Genomic DNA, 17252 nt, shown 5'->3' with positions numbered 1-17252 from the left:
TCCTGGTATTACTGTGATATTACAGGTGGCAGAAAGCCAGTAAGTTCCCATTCCCATGGAGTCTGTAAGGAAGGCATGGTATCAAGAATAGACAGACACACGTGATCACAGTTCAAGGGAGTTTATTAAACCGCATAGGTAGGTTGGAAAACGCCTAATCTAAACCTAAATCTAAGATGGGAGCAAGCTACGACCATCAAATAATAATAAGGCAGTCCTAGTGGTGTTGTGTCAAATAAAAGGGCCTATACCAAGAAAAACCTATTGCCAATCCTTACGCTAAATACAAAAAAGAGTGTGGGATGGAGTTCACAAGAAAAATAGAAGTGTGCACAAATGAGTCAGAATGTGTTAGCCAGGGTCTCTCTTCCCCACGTTTTGAGCACGGCACAAGGCGGGAGTTCTGAGCACAGCACACTCTTGAGCTTTCCCAGCACGAGACAACAGTTCCAGTTCACGTATTAGGACCTTCGGTGGTTAAGTCTCTCTTGTACAAAAAGTCTCTTGCCTCCGAGGACCTGATGTGTTAAAAAATAACAAACAAAAGAAGTTATGTTCCAAATGTACTTTGGGTGGTTTCACCCCTGGGTCCCCCTCTTCCGGGTTTAGACCCTTCTCGAATATCAGCCTCTCTCCCGTTGGGTTCAACTATGGTCTTTCACAAATCAATTTCTCTTTCAAACACACTCACAAATCTTAATGTCTTTACAAAACAAAGTTCTCCTTGGACATCCCTCAGCCGGGTTCATTTTTGGCAACACACAGTTTCTTGGGAATTTAGACCCCCCTCCTCTTTATTGGCATCCCTTCGTCGGTTCACTTTTGCCACTTCACAATTACTCTTGCTTTGTCTTGCTATAGGATACACTTCCCTTGCGCTTCTGAATGGTTTGTCGGTCAAAGACTTTCGACTGTACAGGGATTTTGCTAAACCCCTGTATGACCACTTTCTTGGCAGCTCTCCTACGACCTTCTGGTAACAGTCATTTTTATCAACACGGGATTAAACCAGAGTCTCTTGAGTGAGTACCCACGTGGTGCCGCTTCCCTCTGGAGATGATCTTCCCTTCAAACGTAACAATTCACAGTTATTTGAACTTTTCTCAATGTGCCACTTTGCGACTTTCATTCAACACAGTTTGGTCTTTTATCGGTTCTCCTCTCGACTCACAAGCTGTGATGAACCGCTTTGCTTTCCTTCTATCTGGAGTGAAGGCCGGTACCACAGTAGCAGGCATCGTCCTCGGTCCTTCTTATCAGCGTAGGCACGCTCTGTTTACCATTGACATCTGTTGCAATTCCCTTGAGCCTTTGTCCGCAGTCTTACGAATCCTTCTGCGGAGGTCTCACGGACTAGGCTCGATAAGGGCAAGGTCGCTTCTCTTCTGGTCACCCTCTCGGTTCGCAACGCTTTTCTCCTCCTCTTGAACTGCCGTATCTCGAAAGCGGTCTCATGGTGCAGTCTGCCTTACTCGTACTGTGCTCTACCTTTTATACCTGTGGGGAAGAGAAAGGACCGTCAGGCAGGGCTTTAAGTGGGCCGGGGCCTGCCGGGGCTGGGCCCCGGCAGTCTCCGAAATTTCGTTTTGAGGCGGGGCCCTGCCGGGGCCCACTAATCTCCCCTGTCAGCCACGGCCACTACAGGAAAAAGCATTTTTTTCTACAGCCTGAAGCTCTTGCTATTATGCGAGAGCTTCGGGCTTCAGAAAAAAATGCCTTTCAGCCATAATGGTGGCGCCACACCTGCGAGGCATCCCTTTAATCAAGGGATGCACGTGGGCCGGCGCCACCATTATGGAGAAAACGTGAGGCCGCTGGAAGCAGAGGCCTTGCTTTCTAAATACTGAAGCTCCCGTGGATTCTCGGGAGTTTCAGTCTTTAGGAAAAAGGCCTCTGCTTCCAGTGGCCTCACCCTTTCAGCCTTAATGGTGACGCTGCCCCTCCCCAGCTGGCGAGGGGCAGCGCCACCATTAAGGCTGAATAGGAGAGGCGCTGTCCCCTGCCAGGTAAGCCTATAGAATAGAAATGCAGAGATCAGCACTCTCTCCCCCAAAGAGGAGAGGGTGCTAATCTCTACAAAAGGCTGCCTGGCAGGGGTGCCAGTAGCCCATTGAGCCGGCGCTCGTCAAGGGGGCGTGGCCTAACGGCCCATCAAGACCCCCATTGTTAGGCCACGCCCCCTCGATGGGCCCCGGCTCGATTTGTAGTGCCACTTAAGGCACTGCCGTCAGGTGTGTGTGATTCTAGTCAATTGCCTGACTCTGCCTGACACTTGTGTCGGGACATGTCAGGTAAACAGCTCTAGAGTTAGTCCGTTGCCTTTCAAGGTGTGCAAAAGCGTTCTTGTGGAAAGGTGGGGGGCAGTGTTTCTGAACGTCCTATGTGGTAGGATGGGGAAAAGGTGTTGGAAGAAGGGTGATACCGCGTTTCACCCGTCAGTGTCCCACTTCCACTCCCCGAGGACCCCCCCATCCAGGTGATCCTCCCTCCATTGGAACTGGATCCAATAGCGATGGCCATGTCCTGGCCACCTGGATGACAGATCCCGGGGACTCGCTAGGGAGACACCATCAGGTTTCTCACAAGTCCCACAGGAATCCATGGAAATGGGAACCCTGAAGCACCAGCACTGTTACTAACGGTGCCAGTGAGTCAGGGAAAAATCTGCCGGTAAGTTCACAGCCCCTACCGGCAGACTTGTAGTTTTCCGGTCTGGAAAGGGTGCCAGAAACTTTTGTTACTGGCACTTTTTCCGGACCGGTAAACCTGTAATGAAGGCCAACGTCTCTGTACAGAGGTCAAACATAATGTGATTGGTACACTCCAAGTTAGGCAACATTTGTCTTACAAAGAGGAGGTACTCCACGATACAAGTAAATGGGATGTGCCAGATTTATCAGCAGTAAACAGAAGCATGATCATATGCGTTGCACTGTGCATGTGGAATAAGTAGGCTCATTAGGTGTCTCATATAAACATGTACCTTGACAGCACGGATAAAACGTGCTTGTAGACGTCGTCCCAGAAACAAGAGGTTATCAACAGCTGAAGGAAGAACGTTGTTATAAAATTCCTCAGCATCTTCTGTAGGATCCATGCCCACGCAGCAGTTACTAGAAATATGAAGTACATCATGTTGTTTCAGAACAGAAAATCATTTCATGGCATTCAGAAAGAACATCCCAAACTTTATCAGGAGCAGGTATCCGTAACACATTTCAATAGTTCAGCCTTACACAAGTGGACAACAAACATTAGTAGGAACTGCCTACTAGTAGTTTTCCATTTGAAATACAAATTGGCTATTGTGGCCATCAATGCTTTGCAGGAAAAAAGATTTGATAGTCTTAAGTGGTATACCAAAGGGAAGAATGGCCAACAGTAAGGTCTTCGGAGGGGGTTTACCTTGCTTTGGGTAACATGTCTCAACCAGTGCACTTTCATTCCCTCGTTCATGTCCTTACATTTTATCTATGTATCCTTCTCTTTTCACCGATCCATCTTTCATTATTTCCATGTAGTCACGCTTCTTTCCATCTATCCATCACTTTCCTGCTCTCTTTATTTCCATCTCTTTCTTTTCATCTTTCTTCCAACAATCTCTTGTTTCCTTCCATCAATCCTACATTCTGCCTTTTCACCTTGCTAGCTTCTTTCCATCTTCCAATTTTGCAATTCTATCTTTCTGTTTCTATCAACTTATTAGCTTCTCGCTCATCTGCCCATCTCTTTATTTTTCCTTCTTTCTTTCCATCTAAGTCTTAGGTTTCCTTCTTTCTTACCTTAGACATTTTGTTTTTTCATAATTTCATCTCCGACTAATTCGATTTTCCTATCTTTTCCTATCTGATCTATCTTTGTCCTTCATTTGCTATCTTTCTTCCAATATAGCCATTGCTTTACTTGCATTCATTTGTTTAGTGAATCTCTCACTCCTTTGCTCTGTCAATCATTTGTCATTCTTTCTGCCCACCTAATATTTCTTCTGTACTTTCTTGCTCTCTCTCCATTTACTACCATTGTACTACTTGCCCGCTCAATGTTCTCTTTTTTTCTATTGCCCTCTTCACTTCTATTCATCGCTGTTCTATCTCTTCCTCTCTTTCACTGTTATTCTCTTTATTGCCCTATGTTCTTCTCTTCCTTTATTGTATCCCTTTTCTGGGTCTCCCCATAAGCATCATTGAACATTAAGATTGTGGTTTGCATTACGTAAATTGTTACGATCACATCATCTTGTGAACAGAATGGTGATTATTTTCCACTCTTCACTGGACCCTGGATTACAGTGACTCTCACCTCCATAACAATGGGTTTGTCCCTTCCAACTGGACAGATCCCTACTCCATTGTTTTTCCCTCCTTCCTCCCCATCTCAGCTTGTCTCCCATGCTTACAGCCTCTGATTGCACTGTGTTTCACCTACTGCTAGAAATTTGAACTTAGCTGTGTTTCACCTATTGGTAGAAATGTGAATTTAGCTGTGTTTCAGCTATTGCTAGAAATTTGAACTTAGCTGTGTTTTAGCTATTGCTAGAAATTTGAATTTAGCTGCGTTTCACCTGTTGGTAGAAATTTGAACTTAGCTGTGTTTCACCTATTGCTAGAAATGTGAACTTAGATGTGCCCCTGTGGTTCTATTGCGTGCTTTTTCTCTTGAACTTGGTTGGCCCAGTGACTGCATTGTGCTACTCTGCCACACTGTTCCTATTCATACCTTCCCCCTGCGCCGCTCTCTCTACCTCTACCATGGCGCTCTCTGTTTCTCCTATCTTCTCTAACCATTTCTCCATTGACTATCCTTCCCTTTTCACCAGGTCTGGCAGGAAGATATTCAAAAAGGATATCTTGGTCCCTAACCCTGAGCTCCCTATCGCTGACACTTACACCAGAGCTTCCTCCAGACAAACCCTCACCAACATCCTCTTTGTCGTTCCCTCGCCTGATCTATGGACTCTTCATATAGTCTCTGTGCTCTCTCCCGTCTCCTCTTCTCCCATTAATGGTGGCACCCGTTGGGAGGCCCTCCTGGGCCCCTTCGACACCTCTAAGGTCATCATTAATGTCTATCAGAATGGCACCGTCTTGGTGCAAGGCCCTCAGGCCAACCTCCTCCTCTTTGGTAGACGCTTCCCATCACTGATCAATTTCCTTTCATCTCCTGCTGTCCCCTCTCTCCCCTCCTCGGCTTCCTTGCCCACCGCCTATGCCTTCTCCTTGGCTACCTTGCCCTCTCCTCCTTCCTCTCTGCCCCCCCTCACCCTCGGGCTCATTCTACACCTCCGCAGGGCATGCCTCTGATCTGTACCCCTGCCCGGAAGTCCTTCAAGGATGGTAACCTTCTCCATATTGCGACTCAACTCTCGCACAGCCGTCAAACACTCTTCTGATATCTGTTGCCTCCTGGAAGAACTTGACCTCAATGTCCTCAGACTCACCGAGACACTGAGGCTCTGTCACAAGCTTTGACACTCTCCTCCCTGACGGCTCCCTGAAGATCCTCTCCACACCCAGAGGTGGTGTAGCCTTGATCTTCCCTAAGTGGGTTCTAAGTGGCCCCTGTCATCCCTATGCAGACATACTCTTTTGAATGCCTTGTCTGCATGCTTTCTCCCTCTCCCCACCACTTTCTTACCATGGCTACTATCTATCGGCCACCTGGTCAGATCACCTCCTTCCTCTCTGAGAGGGCGGACCTCTCCTCCTCCCTCCTAGCCTCACCACTCAACTCCTGCTACTTGGTGACCTCAATATCCATCTGGATGCTCCCTGTTCCTCCTCTGGCCTCTCTCGTGACCTCTGCGATTCTCTCTCTTTCTATTCTCCCCTCTGGCCCAACTCACTCTGCAGGGCACACGTTGGATGTTTTGATCTCCTCCGACCTACCCGTCTCCATCCCTCTGACCGCTCCTCTCTCCTGGAGTGATCACTCCCTCCTTTCCTCCCATCTCTCCTTCTCTGCCCCTCAGGCCAAGCCAACTCCAACACTGCCACCTATATTCTCAGTCATCCGACCCATGAAATGTGTGTCAGTTGAGGCCTTTGCCGGCACTTTCTCTCCCCCGCCTCCTCCTCTGGCTGGCTGACACATCTTGACAGAGCCCTTTCCATGCTCTACTCTTCTATCTCTGATACTCTGGATGTTCTTGCCCCTGTGATGAGGATCTGCTTCAAGCCCAAAGCCAAGTGCAACTCTTGGTACAACTCTCTGACCTAGCCACCCTTAAATGGTACGTCGTCCTTTCATCGTGGGATGTTTTTTCGCGGGGATTTTTACTGGACATTTTTTGCCGAAAAAACCTCATCTAATTTTTTTTGGGGTGTGGGGGGCTAGAAAAACATACATTTGGTGTGGGTGTACCGGAATTTTTTATTTTTTTTTTTAACGGTATGAGGGTTTGGCCGCCCCCCCCCAAAAAAATAATTCTATGAGTTTTTCGTACAAAAATTGGCAGTAAAAAACCTCGTGAAAAAACATCCTGCGATGAAATGACATGGAACCCCTTAAACGCAAGTGTAGCGTAGCTGAGAGGAAATGGGGACTTCTTGTTCATCCTCTGACAAACTGGCCTGCTCCAAAGGCAATACCGGCTACTTGTCCAAACTAAGAAGAGAGCCCACATCAAGCCTGTGTTTCTGCGGCATCTAACAACTCGGCCGAACTCTTTAAAATCTGCAAGGAGCTGGCCAACCCTGCTGCAGTCGCTACCTCTCCTGTCGTCTCACAGGCCCTTTGCACGGCGCTTACCTCTCATTTCATCTCAAAAACCCAGGACATCTTGTCCACCCTCTCATCCTCTTCCCCCCCTCTCTATCTGCTAACTCTGGCGCTCCTGCAGCCACCCCACCACCCGCTTTCTCTTCTTTTCCTCTGTTCTCCCCTGACAATGTTTCTTAACAAGTGTGATCTATGAAAGTCTCTTCAAATCAGGTTCTTCCCTGTTCGTCTAACACCATCAAGGACCATATTGTCACCCCTGCTCCTGCTCTGGCCAACTTCTGCAACCTCTCCTTCGCCTCTGGAGCCTTCCCCTCCCCTCTGAAGCTCTCTTGTGAACCCTCTTCTCAAGAAACCCACAGCCGACCCCTCGTGCCTGGCTAACTATCGCCCGACCTCCATCACTCCTTTCCTGAGCAAACTACTGGAAAAGCTGGCCATCCCCCAGCTTAATCTTCACACCAATTCTTTTTGTTGTCTCAATGACCATCAGTCTGGCTTTAGAGCTGCCAGAAGCAAGGAAACTGCTCTCCTAAACATCCGTGAAGACCTGCTCTCCAACCTTGACTCTAACACCCCTTCTGTCCTCATCCTTCTCGATCTCTCTTCTGCCTTTGACACGGTCAACCATGCCATCCTGCTCAACCGTCTCCGTGATAACCTGGGTATCACCGATCAGGCCCTGGCCTGGCTGACCTCTTTCCTCTCTGAATGACCCTCCCAGGTCCAACTTGGGTCCTTACTTTCCTTTATCTCACGCTCTACCTGTGGTGTTCCCCAGGGGTCTAACCTCTCTCCCTGGCTGTTCAACCAATACCTGGAAACCCTTGGCCACCGTCTTGCCACTCTTTGCTCCAACAGTCAGTGCTATGCAGATGACACTCGGCTCGTTTTCAGGCTTCCCTCTGCCACCTCTTATTCTCTCATCTCTGACTGTCTGTCTGCTATCCAGGGGTGGTGTGCCGCCAATGAACTCTGTAAAACAGAGATTCTCCTCATCAGCACACCAGCACCCTCCTTTCCGGTCTCTCTCTGGCCAGCCTCCCTTGGCCCTCTTCCTGCTCCCACCTGTGTGGCTAAGAACCTTGGTGTCATCTTCGACTCCACACTCTCCTTACATCTCCGACAACTCTTATAAGTGAAACTACCAACTGCACCTCCTCAAAGGTATTCTTCCTTTCCTCTCCTTCTCCTAGAAGCTTACTGTCTCTAGAGCTCTGGTTCTCTCCAGGCTTGACTACATCAACAGCCTCTTTCTAAATCTGCCGGTTTCTACTCTCCACCCTCTGCAACTTATCCAGAACATGACTGCGAGACTTGCCCCTGGCCTTAAGCCCTGGGATCGTATCTCTCCAGCCTTGAAATCTCTCCATTGGCTCCCAGTGGCTGCAAGGATAAAATTCAAGAACCACAAGGCTTTCTGGGGCATGGGTCCAAAATACCTTCAACTCTCCCTCCGTAAATACCTTGCCAGTGGAGCTCTTCACTCCTCCACCTCCAACTCCAACTCCCTCAGGGTCAGTCGCTTCTCCAAGCCACGAGTTGGGGGTAGATCTCTTTCCTCGGCTGGGGCATCCCTCTGGAACAGCCTCCCTGCCACTCTGAAACTTGGAGAACCAGCTCAGGTTCCGGAAGCACCTCAAGACTTTCCTCTTTGCTTCTGCCTTCGCTCTTCCTTTGTCCTGCTGATCTGTCTGCTTCGGCACTGTGCACCTGGTTACCCTCCGATTTCAGGCCCAGGTCCCTGCCCACCCAGCCACACGCCCACACTACCTCCTGGCAACCCTCGCACTTGGGTCTGTATCTGTAACCCTACAGTCCCCTTACCTGCACTTATCAGACACCCCTTGTCTATGCTTTAAACTTGCACTTGCCACCTTGCCGGCTGCAATACCAGCTGCAGTGTTTGTATCCCTTGCTCAGCATTTACCACTTCTCCCCTCTCCCTTGAAATTTCTCCCTTCCCTCTCCCCTGCACTTGCTTGTTCTCAATGTCACTGGGCCTAGTAAGATTGTGGTTTTGTCCTCTCTCGTTCCCCCCTTGCCTTGTTGTGCTCCGAAACACTTGTGTATGGGCACAATACACATAAAATATCATACTCTCTAAGATATCATTTAATAGTGATGGGGATGGGTTTTTGATGACTTGATGTTATTAAACTACTTATAAGCATTTTAATTATGTAGGTAAAGCAATATGCAGAGGTGAATATAAGAGTGCTTTTGTCTACAAACTTTCACACAGTTAATTTACATTCAGATGACTGCAAAGATATTGCTTGCAGTCGTTGGTAGATCCAATACAGGATTTCTCTGATCATGAAGATATGGGAGTCTGTCATCCTTCTTTAAACAAGATTGGCAAAGAATTATTTTTGCAAATCTTTAAAGCCGTCCTCCACTATTAGCTAATTTAACAAATGACAACTGTAAGAAAATTGAATGCTGAGGTGCTCAGAGGAGAAAAGTGAATAAGAAGGCATGGGAAATTATTATTTATTAGGTATTTTATACAGTTGTACATGTCTACAAGAGAACAACCACTTCAGAGCAACAGGAAAGAGGGGCAGTGGTGATAGGGAAAGGACTCAGAAAATACTCAAAGGAGGAAGAAGGAGGGGACCTTAAGTAACAGTACATTCACAGTAAGCCCAGGAGCTACTCTCATGAAAGTCTACTCAACATAGTAAAATGTCAGGGGGTATGGACAACGAGAACCAGCGTAGGCGGTAAGCAGAGTCAACTCCTCATAATTAAGGATGGAGGGGGACAGAGTAAGCCAATTGATGGTTGAGGGATTCTTGTGCCGGATATTTCCCGATGCTTTGTATGTGGTGCTAAGCAGTTTTTGCCATTGTTCAAAGATAGGCAGAAGAACCCAGACAAAAAAAGAAGCCAGACAGGCAAGGGATGATGACCCCAGTGATTAGTCTTGGGGACAGACTAAAGTAAACGGGGTATGGAGGACTCTGCTGCAAGACAAGCTAAACTAAGCTAAACTGAGATTTTTGTGCAGTCCTAGGTGACAGGACACGCCCTTGCATGGAGGAACAATTTGAACTCTTTCTTCAAACGTAGATTGTTCTGTACCCTCAAGATCATTGGAAAATCATACCACATGCTGAGTCTCACACCAAAAAGTCCAAGGTCTCCTTTCGTGCAGTCAATAGCAACTGGGCACCACAAGCAGGAGATTTGTGAGCAGGGCGCACAGTAAACCTGGGCCGGCTGGCCCGAGGGGGAATGCTGCACAGAAGAACTCTGGTTATTGGAGGCGTTCTGAGTCCTGGCAGCAATGATGTCAAGTCAGCTGGGAACCACTAGCAAGATGACATAAAATAAAACTTTCTTTATAATATAACAATTCAAGCCAGACTCCAGTCTCTATGGGCGGGACCGGGTATCAAACCCATACTCCTCAGTGTGGTCTTGTTTTGAAGGCTAATGCATTGCCCCTGGGTATAACAGCCTATAAGAGACAGGCAGTCAAAGGGCAAGAGATACCGGCAATGCCGCCAGAAAATTGGTGAATGGTCCTAGGGCGACTGGATAAACAGCAGACTGCAGAGTGAGATAGATGGTAGGCTCTGTGAAAGGATGCTCAGATGAGAGATGCTGGAGAACCTTGAGTCGGTAGAAACAGAACAAGAAAAAGTATGGGGACTGTGAGGAATCTGAGGGCGTCCTCACTTTTTTCCCCCCTGATATCCTCCTCCCAGGTGGACATGGAAAGGCTGTCGCTATCGGATCCTGACACTGGTGATGGATATGCGAGGGAGGACTACCTTGGTGGCGGAGACTTGGGGAGTGGAGGCAAGTCACCCTTGGGTGAGATACGGTATCTCCCATTTCCCTTTTCCAACAAGTCCGACATCCCCTGACCTTTGTAGGCTATTACCAGTCCCTTTGCCATTTTATCTGGTAGACTGTTCCCCAGTAGACACCAGTCAGGTACTGGGACGAGGAAGAGACAAACCAGATATTTATATATGCATGAGAGAGAGATGGGGAGAGAGGGAGAGATTGTGGCAGCCGGAAGCCTTGCTGGAATGCCATAAGCACCGACCGGTGAGTCAACCAAGGAAGGGGGACACTGAGATGGCAGGCGATCACGTAGACTTATAAGAAAGGAAATGAATGCCGATCTAAATGAAAGAAAGCACTTTGAATACTGATTTGAATGAACCCAAGTCTTTTGAATACCAACCTGAATTAAAACAAGTAAGGTTGAATACTGTTTTGAATGAAAGCAATTTTGTTGAATCACACGATATAAAGGAACTGTGCAGCTTGATAGTACAAGCATTGGCAAGAGCCACAAAGGAAATGTGTAATTTTAGAGAACAAGCATTGGCAAGAGCCATAAGGATATAAAGGAATTGTGCAGCTTGATAGTGCAAGCATTGGCAAGAGCCACAAAGGAAATGTGTAATTTTAGAGAACAAGCATTGGCAAGAGCCATAAGAATATATGAAAGTGAACAGTGGTAAAACAAGCAATGGTAAAGCATCATGAGGATGTGAATGGAGAATGAATCAAGCATCACTTTCGAGCTGCAACAGTGAGAACATGCATATGAAGAAGCAAATGAGGTGTAAGGTCTGTCGGTTGCGTGACCTGTAATGGATGGACTGTGTGGTCCAACAACTGTACATAGACCAAGGACAGCTACCTATGGATAAGCCACTTAAAAATACTTGCAAATAAGCTTGTGATTGAATATAAAGCAAATCTTGTGTGAACTGATATTTAGGAACTGATCTTTGTGGAAATGGTGAAAGATAACCAAGCCAGAAGAGCTGGGAAGTATCCAGGGGAATTGTGTTTTTGGAAGTGTTCAAATACTTGAAAGCTTGGGAAAGGGAACCCCACTTTTTGCACTGTGAACTATCTTGAACCCCGGGGAAGGGAAACCTTTTAGAAGCCCAGAGCTGGAAGAAGCTCTGAACTGCTATTTGAACACTTATTATTTTGAAGCCGACATCCCTACACATTCTATAGAAATAGATGTGAGGGCAATTATAGGTTTTGGACACAGACAGACATTTACTTTGGACTGCCTTACATAGACTATCTTTAGTTTTATTTATGTAGGGAAATCCCACCTTAGCATTGGGCAAGCTAGGCCTTTTTCTCTCCTTTTTGTAAAAGGTGTATAGCCCAAAACTCAATTTCAGTTGTCTGTGTCTACTTCATGATGCCTTCACAGGACACTTCCCAGAGGAAGAGAACTTGGAATATCAAGTGCAGGTTTTGGGTACATGGTTGCATTCTGGGAAATGCAGTAAATATACCAAATCATCTATAAAACAGAGTCCGTGAAAGAGTCCTGACAGTGTATTATGGAAATCTCTAAGAGTCACTTTATGACAAAAACATAATTCTGACAACATTACTTTTGATGATCTATAATTCTGACAACTGAAGAATAAAACCTGTACATACAAATTATATATGAATTAAAACCTTTTATGAGCTTTTTTTTCCAGTCCGCAAATATGTATTTTAATTTCCTATTACATCAGAGTATATGGCTTAAGAAGAGGTGCAGGTGTTTTCACTGCGGAAACATATAGAACATCATGACTGATCATGATTAGCACTTGCAATCATCATACTGCCGCAACAACAACCCACTATTATTTGAAGTCCAGAGGAATCCGATACAAAAGCTGAGCCAGAACAGCTTCTGATCATGCCACCAACCTTGATAAAACAATTAAAAAACAAGATCACATTTAAGCAATGCATACCTTGATTAAAATAAAAAATAAAAACACACACTGAAGTAGATTAGTGGTGGCTACTGGAGAATCTTCATAATATATTGGGCATCAACAGTGGACAGTTTCCCCGACATCCTGGAAGAAGCCAGATTAGATGAGACACAGCATAGGAAGGTATCCATCACTTCCTGTTTGTACTGATTGGATAACGGGCAGAGTCTTGCTCTCATATGTTGAACTCCAGCAGAGCACACATTAAACATTCTACCATAAACAACTTGTCAACTAATGGTTGTAGAGTGCCACAGAAAATTATTTTACAAGCAAGGAATTTGAAAAGCGTGTCATGGCTTTAATTCAGTGCTGCAGTGATAGCTGGAATTCTGATCCCTGTTGACTCAAACTGTAGGCATTTTGACTTCACAACTAAAGCATAATAACTGATTACAGAGCAGTTGTGAGGTCACAACTAGCCTGCAATAAGAACATTATTACCAGACTTTTATACGGATATTGCATGCTTCCATGCATTATAGAAATATAGTTAAGGACTTGATGAACCTTCATTTATTCTTACACTCAGGGCTGAAGAGGCAAGTTGCAATGAATCAGGTTGCAGTTCCGTCATGCAGTAAATTACTCAACTGGAGCAATTCTGTGCATAACGGGACTTTTCAGTGTGAGCCTCACACCTGCATACCGTCAAGAGGTCTTAGTGGATTCCACATAAAATGGAACTCTTTGATATAGTGCAGAACGATTTATTAGAGAGTATATACAATGTTGGGCAACTCAAAATGGGTCAGAATGGCAAAACAAAGTCTGCGTGCGTTGAAAGGTTCTTTGAAAAGTCTCTCCTTGATGCCACTCACAGTCTTTTGTACAAAGTGGCACCGACAAGCGATGTCCTAGTCACTGGATGGTCTCTGTTGTGTATCTTATTATATCATTACAATCACCATGTTTCTATTAAATAATGCCAGGAGACAACCTTCATGTATCAACTCCTTTTATTCCATCTCTTAACTGACCTCTGTCCATTCCATTACTTCCCAAGTTCTACTCACAATGTATTCCACATTCTACTCCGACACAACACCTCCCCTTGCTTATCATAGACATTCACTCCCTCCATTGGGCTGACAGGATCACCTCTACATTTGCTCAATAAGACATAAGGGCTGTCGTATAGACATTTGCGGGCGACCACTGCCATGCAAACAAGGTGGTGAATGTCCAGAATCTTTAAGTGACACATACAGCTCTCTATTTGAGTCATCCTGTGACATGAGACGAACAGGCTCTTTATTTCCCCCTTCCTCAGATGTTTCTCCTTCCAATTCATCCTGAAACAATGCATTGAAAAGTGAAGAAGTAGTATCGCCTGTTACCACGCCATCCCTTTTCACAACATTTACTATGATCTCGCCTTAGGACATCTCACTGTGCCACACATCCTCTTCGGTAGCACCCACGCTTTAGGCCTCCAAGTTGTCAGTGATGAGACTCCCACCTTGCACACGACCCAAAAGTGATTTTTTTGCCCACATATCCGACCAACAGCTGGACATCTACCTCTATGTGGGCAATCCAATCGACATCTATAACATTTCCTGTCTTGTTTGTTTGTCCCTTTACATGCATTTTGCCAGGTGAGCAGATTTGAACCTCGGAATTGCATCTGTCCGTGACCAGTGACGGTATTCAACCCATTTTTGTTTTCCACATTAGCCACTTGCTTTTCAGTTCTTTCATAGACCCGTGCCAACTCCAGGACTTCGTTTAACGGGAGAGGTACTCTCAGAAGATGCCTCCGAAGTTGGGATGACGTACACCCTTCAATTATGCTCAGCCTAATATCCTCATCATCACTAAAGCTTGCAAATTCACAATACATTGCCTTTCCCTTTAACCGTAATACAAATTGGTCAATTGTTTCATGTGGACTCTGTGTGCACTGGCTAAAGGCATACCGTTCATAGTCCCGATTGGGAGGGACCACCAGATGTCCAGAAATTAATTGTTCATACGTTGTTCTTTCCTGAGCCGGAATGCCCATCACCACATTTTTCACTTCCTTGCCTACCAAATTAAAGAATATGTCTGTTTTGTTTGAGGCATTCTGGTTTCCTGCTGCTCTCAAAAAGCCCTCGAATTCCTCCATCCATTCCTGCCACCGTTGCCCTTGATCTTCATGTGGCTCAAGTACGAATGGGTCAGGACAATGCAAGTAATCCACCGGAAACACATTATCCTGGGCTGTTCTTGTATCCCCACTTATGTTATTCAGGAACATGGTTACTGACGGTCACTTCACTCTTTTCCTTTATCAGCAGCTACCTACTCATGCACACTGCCGTTGCCCTTGTTCCTCGATTGTACAAGGTTATTTCCCTTGTTGTTCAATAAGTTATCTCATCTGTGCGGTTTCTATTTGCCCAAAACAATTTTGTTGCTTTTGAACTGGGATAACCACTGACTTCTTTCCACCCTGTGTTACAGTGCAGGTTGCTGTATGTATCTGGGAATAAATACAATTGGTAGGTAGGCTTTCCTCATTTTGGCCTCCATGTGGAAATTGTTTATCAGTTGCCTTGATTTGAAATATTGCCCCGTTATCGGCTGCGCTGTGCTACAGGTGTAGCAAATGCTTGTGTTAACAGTACATGCGTTCAGTATTGTATTTCATTTGTTTTAAAATGTGGTCCTCTATTAGGTACTGACGGTATTCAGGCTTCTCTTTGCCTCTGACCGATCATCACTTGTATTACATGAGGTATCTGTGGGAATTCTCTTTGACTTTGTGCCTTTGATTATTTCGTTTCGTTAGGCTTGCGAATTCAAAGCGCTTTGTTATGTAAATAAAAAAATGCCACCGTGATGTGTTCTTTCAATCACTTTCGTTTCATCTCCGCCACGTTGCACTGTATTGCTGTGACACTTCCTGTTATTTGCTTCCAGCCAATCTTTTGCATTCATCTGTCTTTGTAATGGCTCAGCATTGGTAGTTTTGTTACCTCCGAAGTGTTGACTGTTTGCCCTTGGGTTTGAGAGACAAATACTTCTGTAGGATGGCAGAAATCTCCCTTATTATTTGCTAATGTGAGCACTCTTGCCACCGTATGTGCATGGCCTTTATGTTATCTCATTTATTCCTTCTTCCAATATTCGCTTGAAACTCTTGCTTTTACACTGTGTTGCTCTGGCAATATTTATATTGTCATGTTATCAACGATCAATCCAAAATAAAGTGGCCCTACTTATTTGATGTTGTTAAACTCTTCCTTTTAACTTTAATGTCTGTTCAGATGATTTTATTCTTTATTATTTCTGGCCCACACTCTCAATATTTACTGTTTGTTTTGTTTCACCAGTGCTATTTATTCGTTTTTATAATTTTTCTTAGTTCACATCAGGAAACAATATTTATTTGTATATCGGTATAAGTGCCATTTTAAATGTGTGCACTAGATGGCTTATCATTGCTTACAAAGTCCAGCAGGTGGCGCCAGTGCTCCATGTAGCCTCCAAGAAACAAGAGCCACAAAACAAAAGAATGCTCCGTGCACCAATGTAAGGAAAATGAATTCAATCTGCTTTTCCGCTCAACTGCGTAAATTATAATTTCTTCATTTCGATTTGCTTTAACGCTGTAAACGTATCAGGGCCCACTTTCATTTGCATGCATTACTTTATTTGTCTCCAATGTGTTGCTATGACAACATTCCGATTTCTCTCAGGCAAAACAAGTATGGCTGCACGATTCCTACGTTATTAGGTCCTTTCTTTTACATTTCCAGACTACGTAAGGCCTTCATTACCTTCATTATCTGGAGTGCTGTGCCTTGCGCATTGTAAGTTCCATTTCCAAAAAATGCTTTCTTTGTTCAGCGTTCCACTTCACATTTTTAGCCTTTGTATATGCCCTATCTTTTGTCACTCAAGCTTCAAAGTTCCGATTGTAAAATAAAATAAGTAACTGCACTGGGAAGGCTTACCATCACCACAAATATTTCCTCCTCCTCCACAGTCTTCACATTGGTGCTATATTTCCACTCCGAAATCTTTCCTGCTTGCCTTTCAACTCTGTTCTCGGATAATTTATCTGTTTCTTTGACTTATTTGCCTTCTTCTGCTTCCATATTTCTGTTTATCTTGTCTTTATGCTATTTGGCTCCTCACCAGTCATTTTCTTCCGGTCACCTCCACAGACCATCTGTGTCACAATCGCCTATTCTTTCCTGGTTAATAGCAGGAGTCAGTCACTACCTCGTTGCCAAATGTTGTGCATCTTATTATATCATTACAGTCACCATGTTTCTATTAAATAATGTCAGGAGACAACCTTCATGTCTCAACTCCTTTTATTCCATCTCTTAACTGACCTCTGTCCATTCCATTACTTCCCAAGTTCCACTCCCAATATATTCCACATTCAGAACAGTCTCTTTATCTGCAAGCCACAGGTAGAGTAGCACTATTCAGGTGTTGCAGGTATTTGTGATGAAGATCCAGGCTCAGTTGCAGCACCTTGCACAGATAGAGTAGGTGTTGAGTCTCTGGGGCTCTGGTTGAGTTCTGGCTAACCTCCCTGTCTCAGGGTTCAAGGTTGTGAATACTGTGACGAATCACAGGATTCAGTCACTTCTCCCCAGGGGGAGCCTTTCCCTGTGAGGCTAGGGAGGTGAGCCTGCTACACGATACCGTCCCTAGGGTTAGAGGCAAATGGGAACTCACCGGGAGACTCCCCCCTTGGGGACAAGGCCTCCCGTTCCCATCAGGAACTCCCTATCCAACCCGCCTTTCAAA

At 45.3% G+C, this 17252-nt stretch overlaps 1 protein-coding gene across 1 annotated transcript in view; it reads right to left on the bottom strand.

Annotated features, from left to right (window-relative positions):
• IQCB1 (IQ motif containing B1) overlaps positions 1–17252 on the bottom strand; it is a 786328-nt gene that overhangs the window by 533226 nt on the left and 235850 nt on the right. The window contains exon 4 of the mRNA XM_069616694.1: positions 2984–3113. Coding sequence (XP_069472795.1) covers positions 2984–3113 — 130 coding nt within the window. The remainder of the gene's footprint in view (positions 1–2983; positions 3114–17252) is intronic.

Source organism: Ambystoma mexicanum, chromosome 9, assembly GCF_040938575.1.
Source record: "Ambystoma mexicanum isolate Mex_15411 chromosome 9, UKY_AmexF1_1, whole genome shotgun sequence".
In the NCBI taxonomy this organism is placed as follows: Eukaryota; Metazoa; Chordata; class Amphibia; order Caudata; family Ambystomatidae; genus Ambystoma; species Ambystoma mexicanum.
This window is presented reverse-complemented; position numbering and strand designations above follow the sequence as displayed.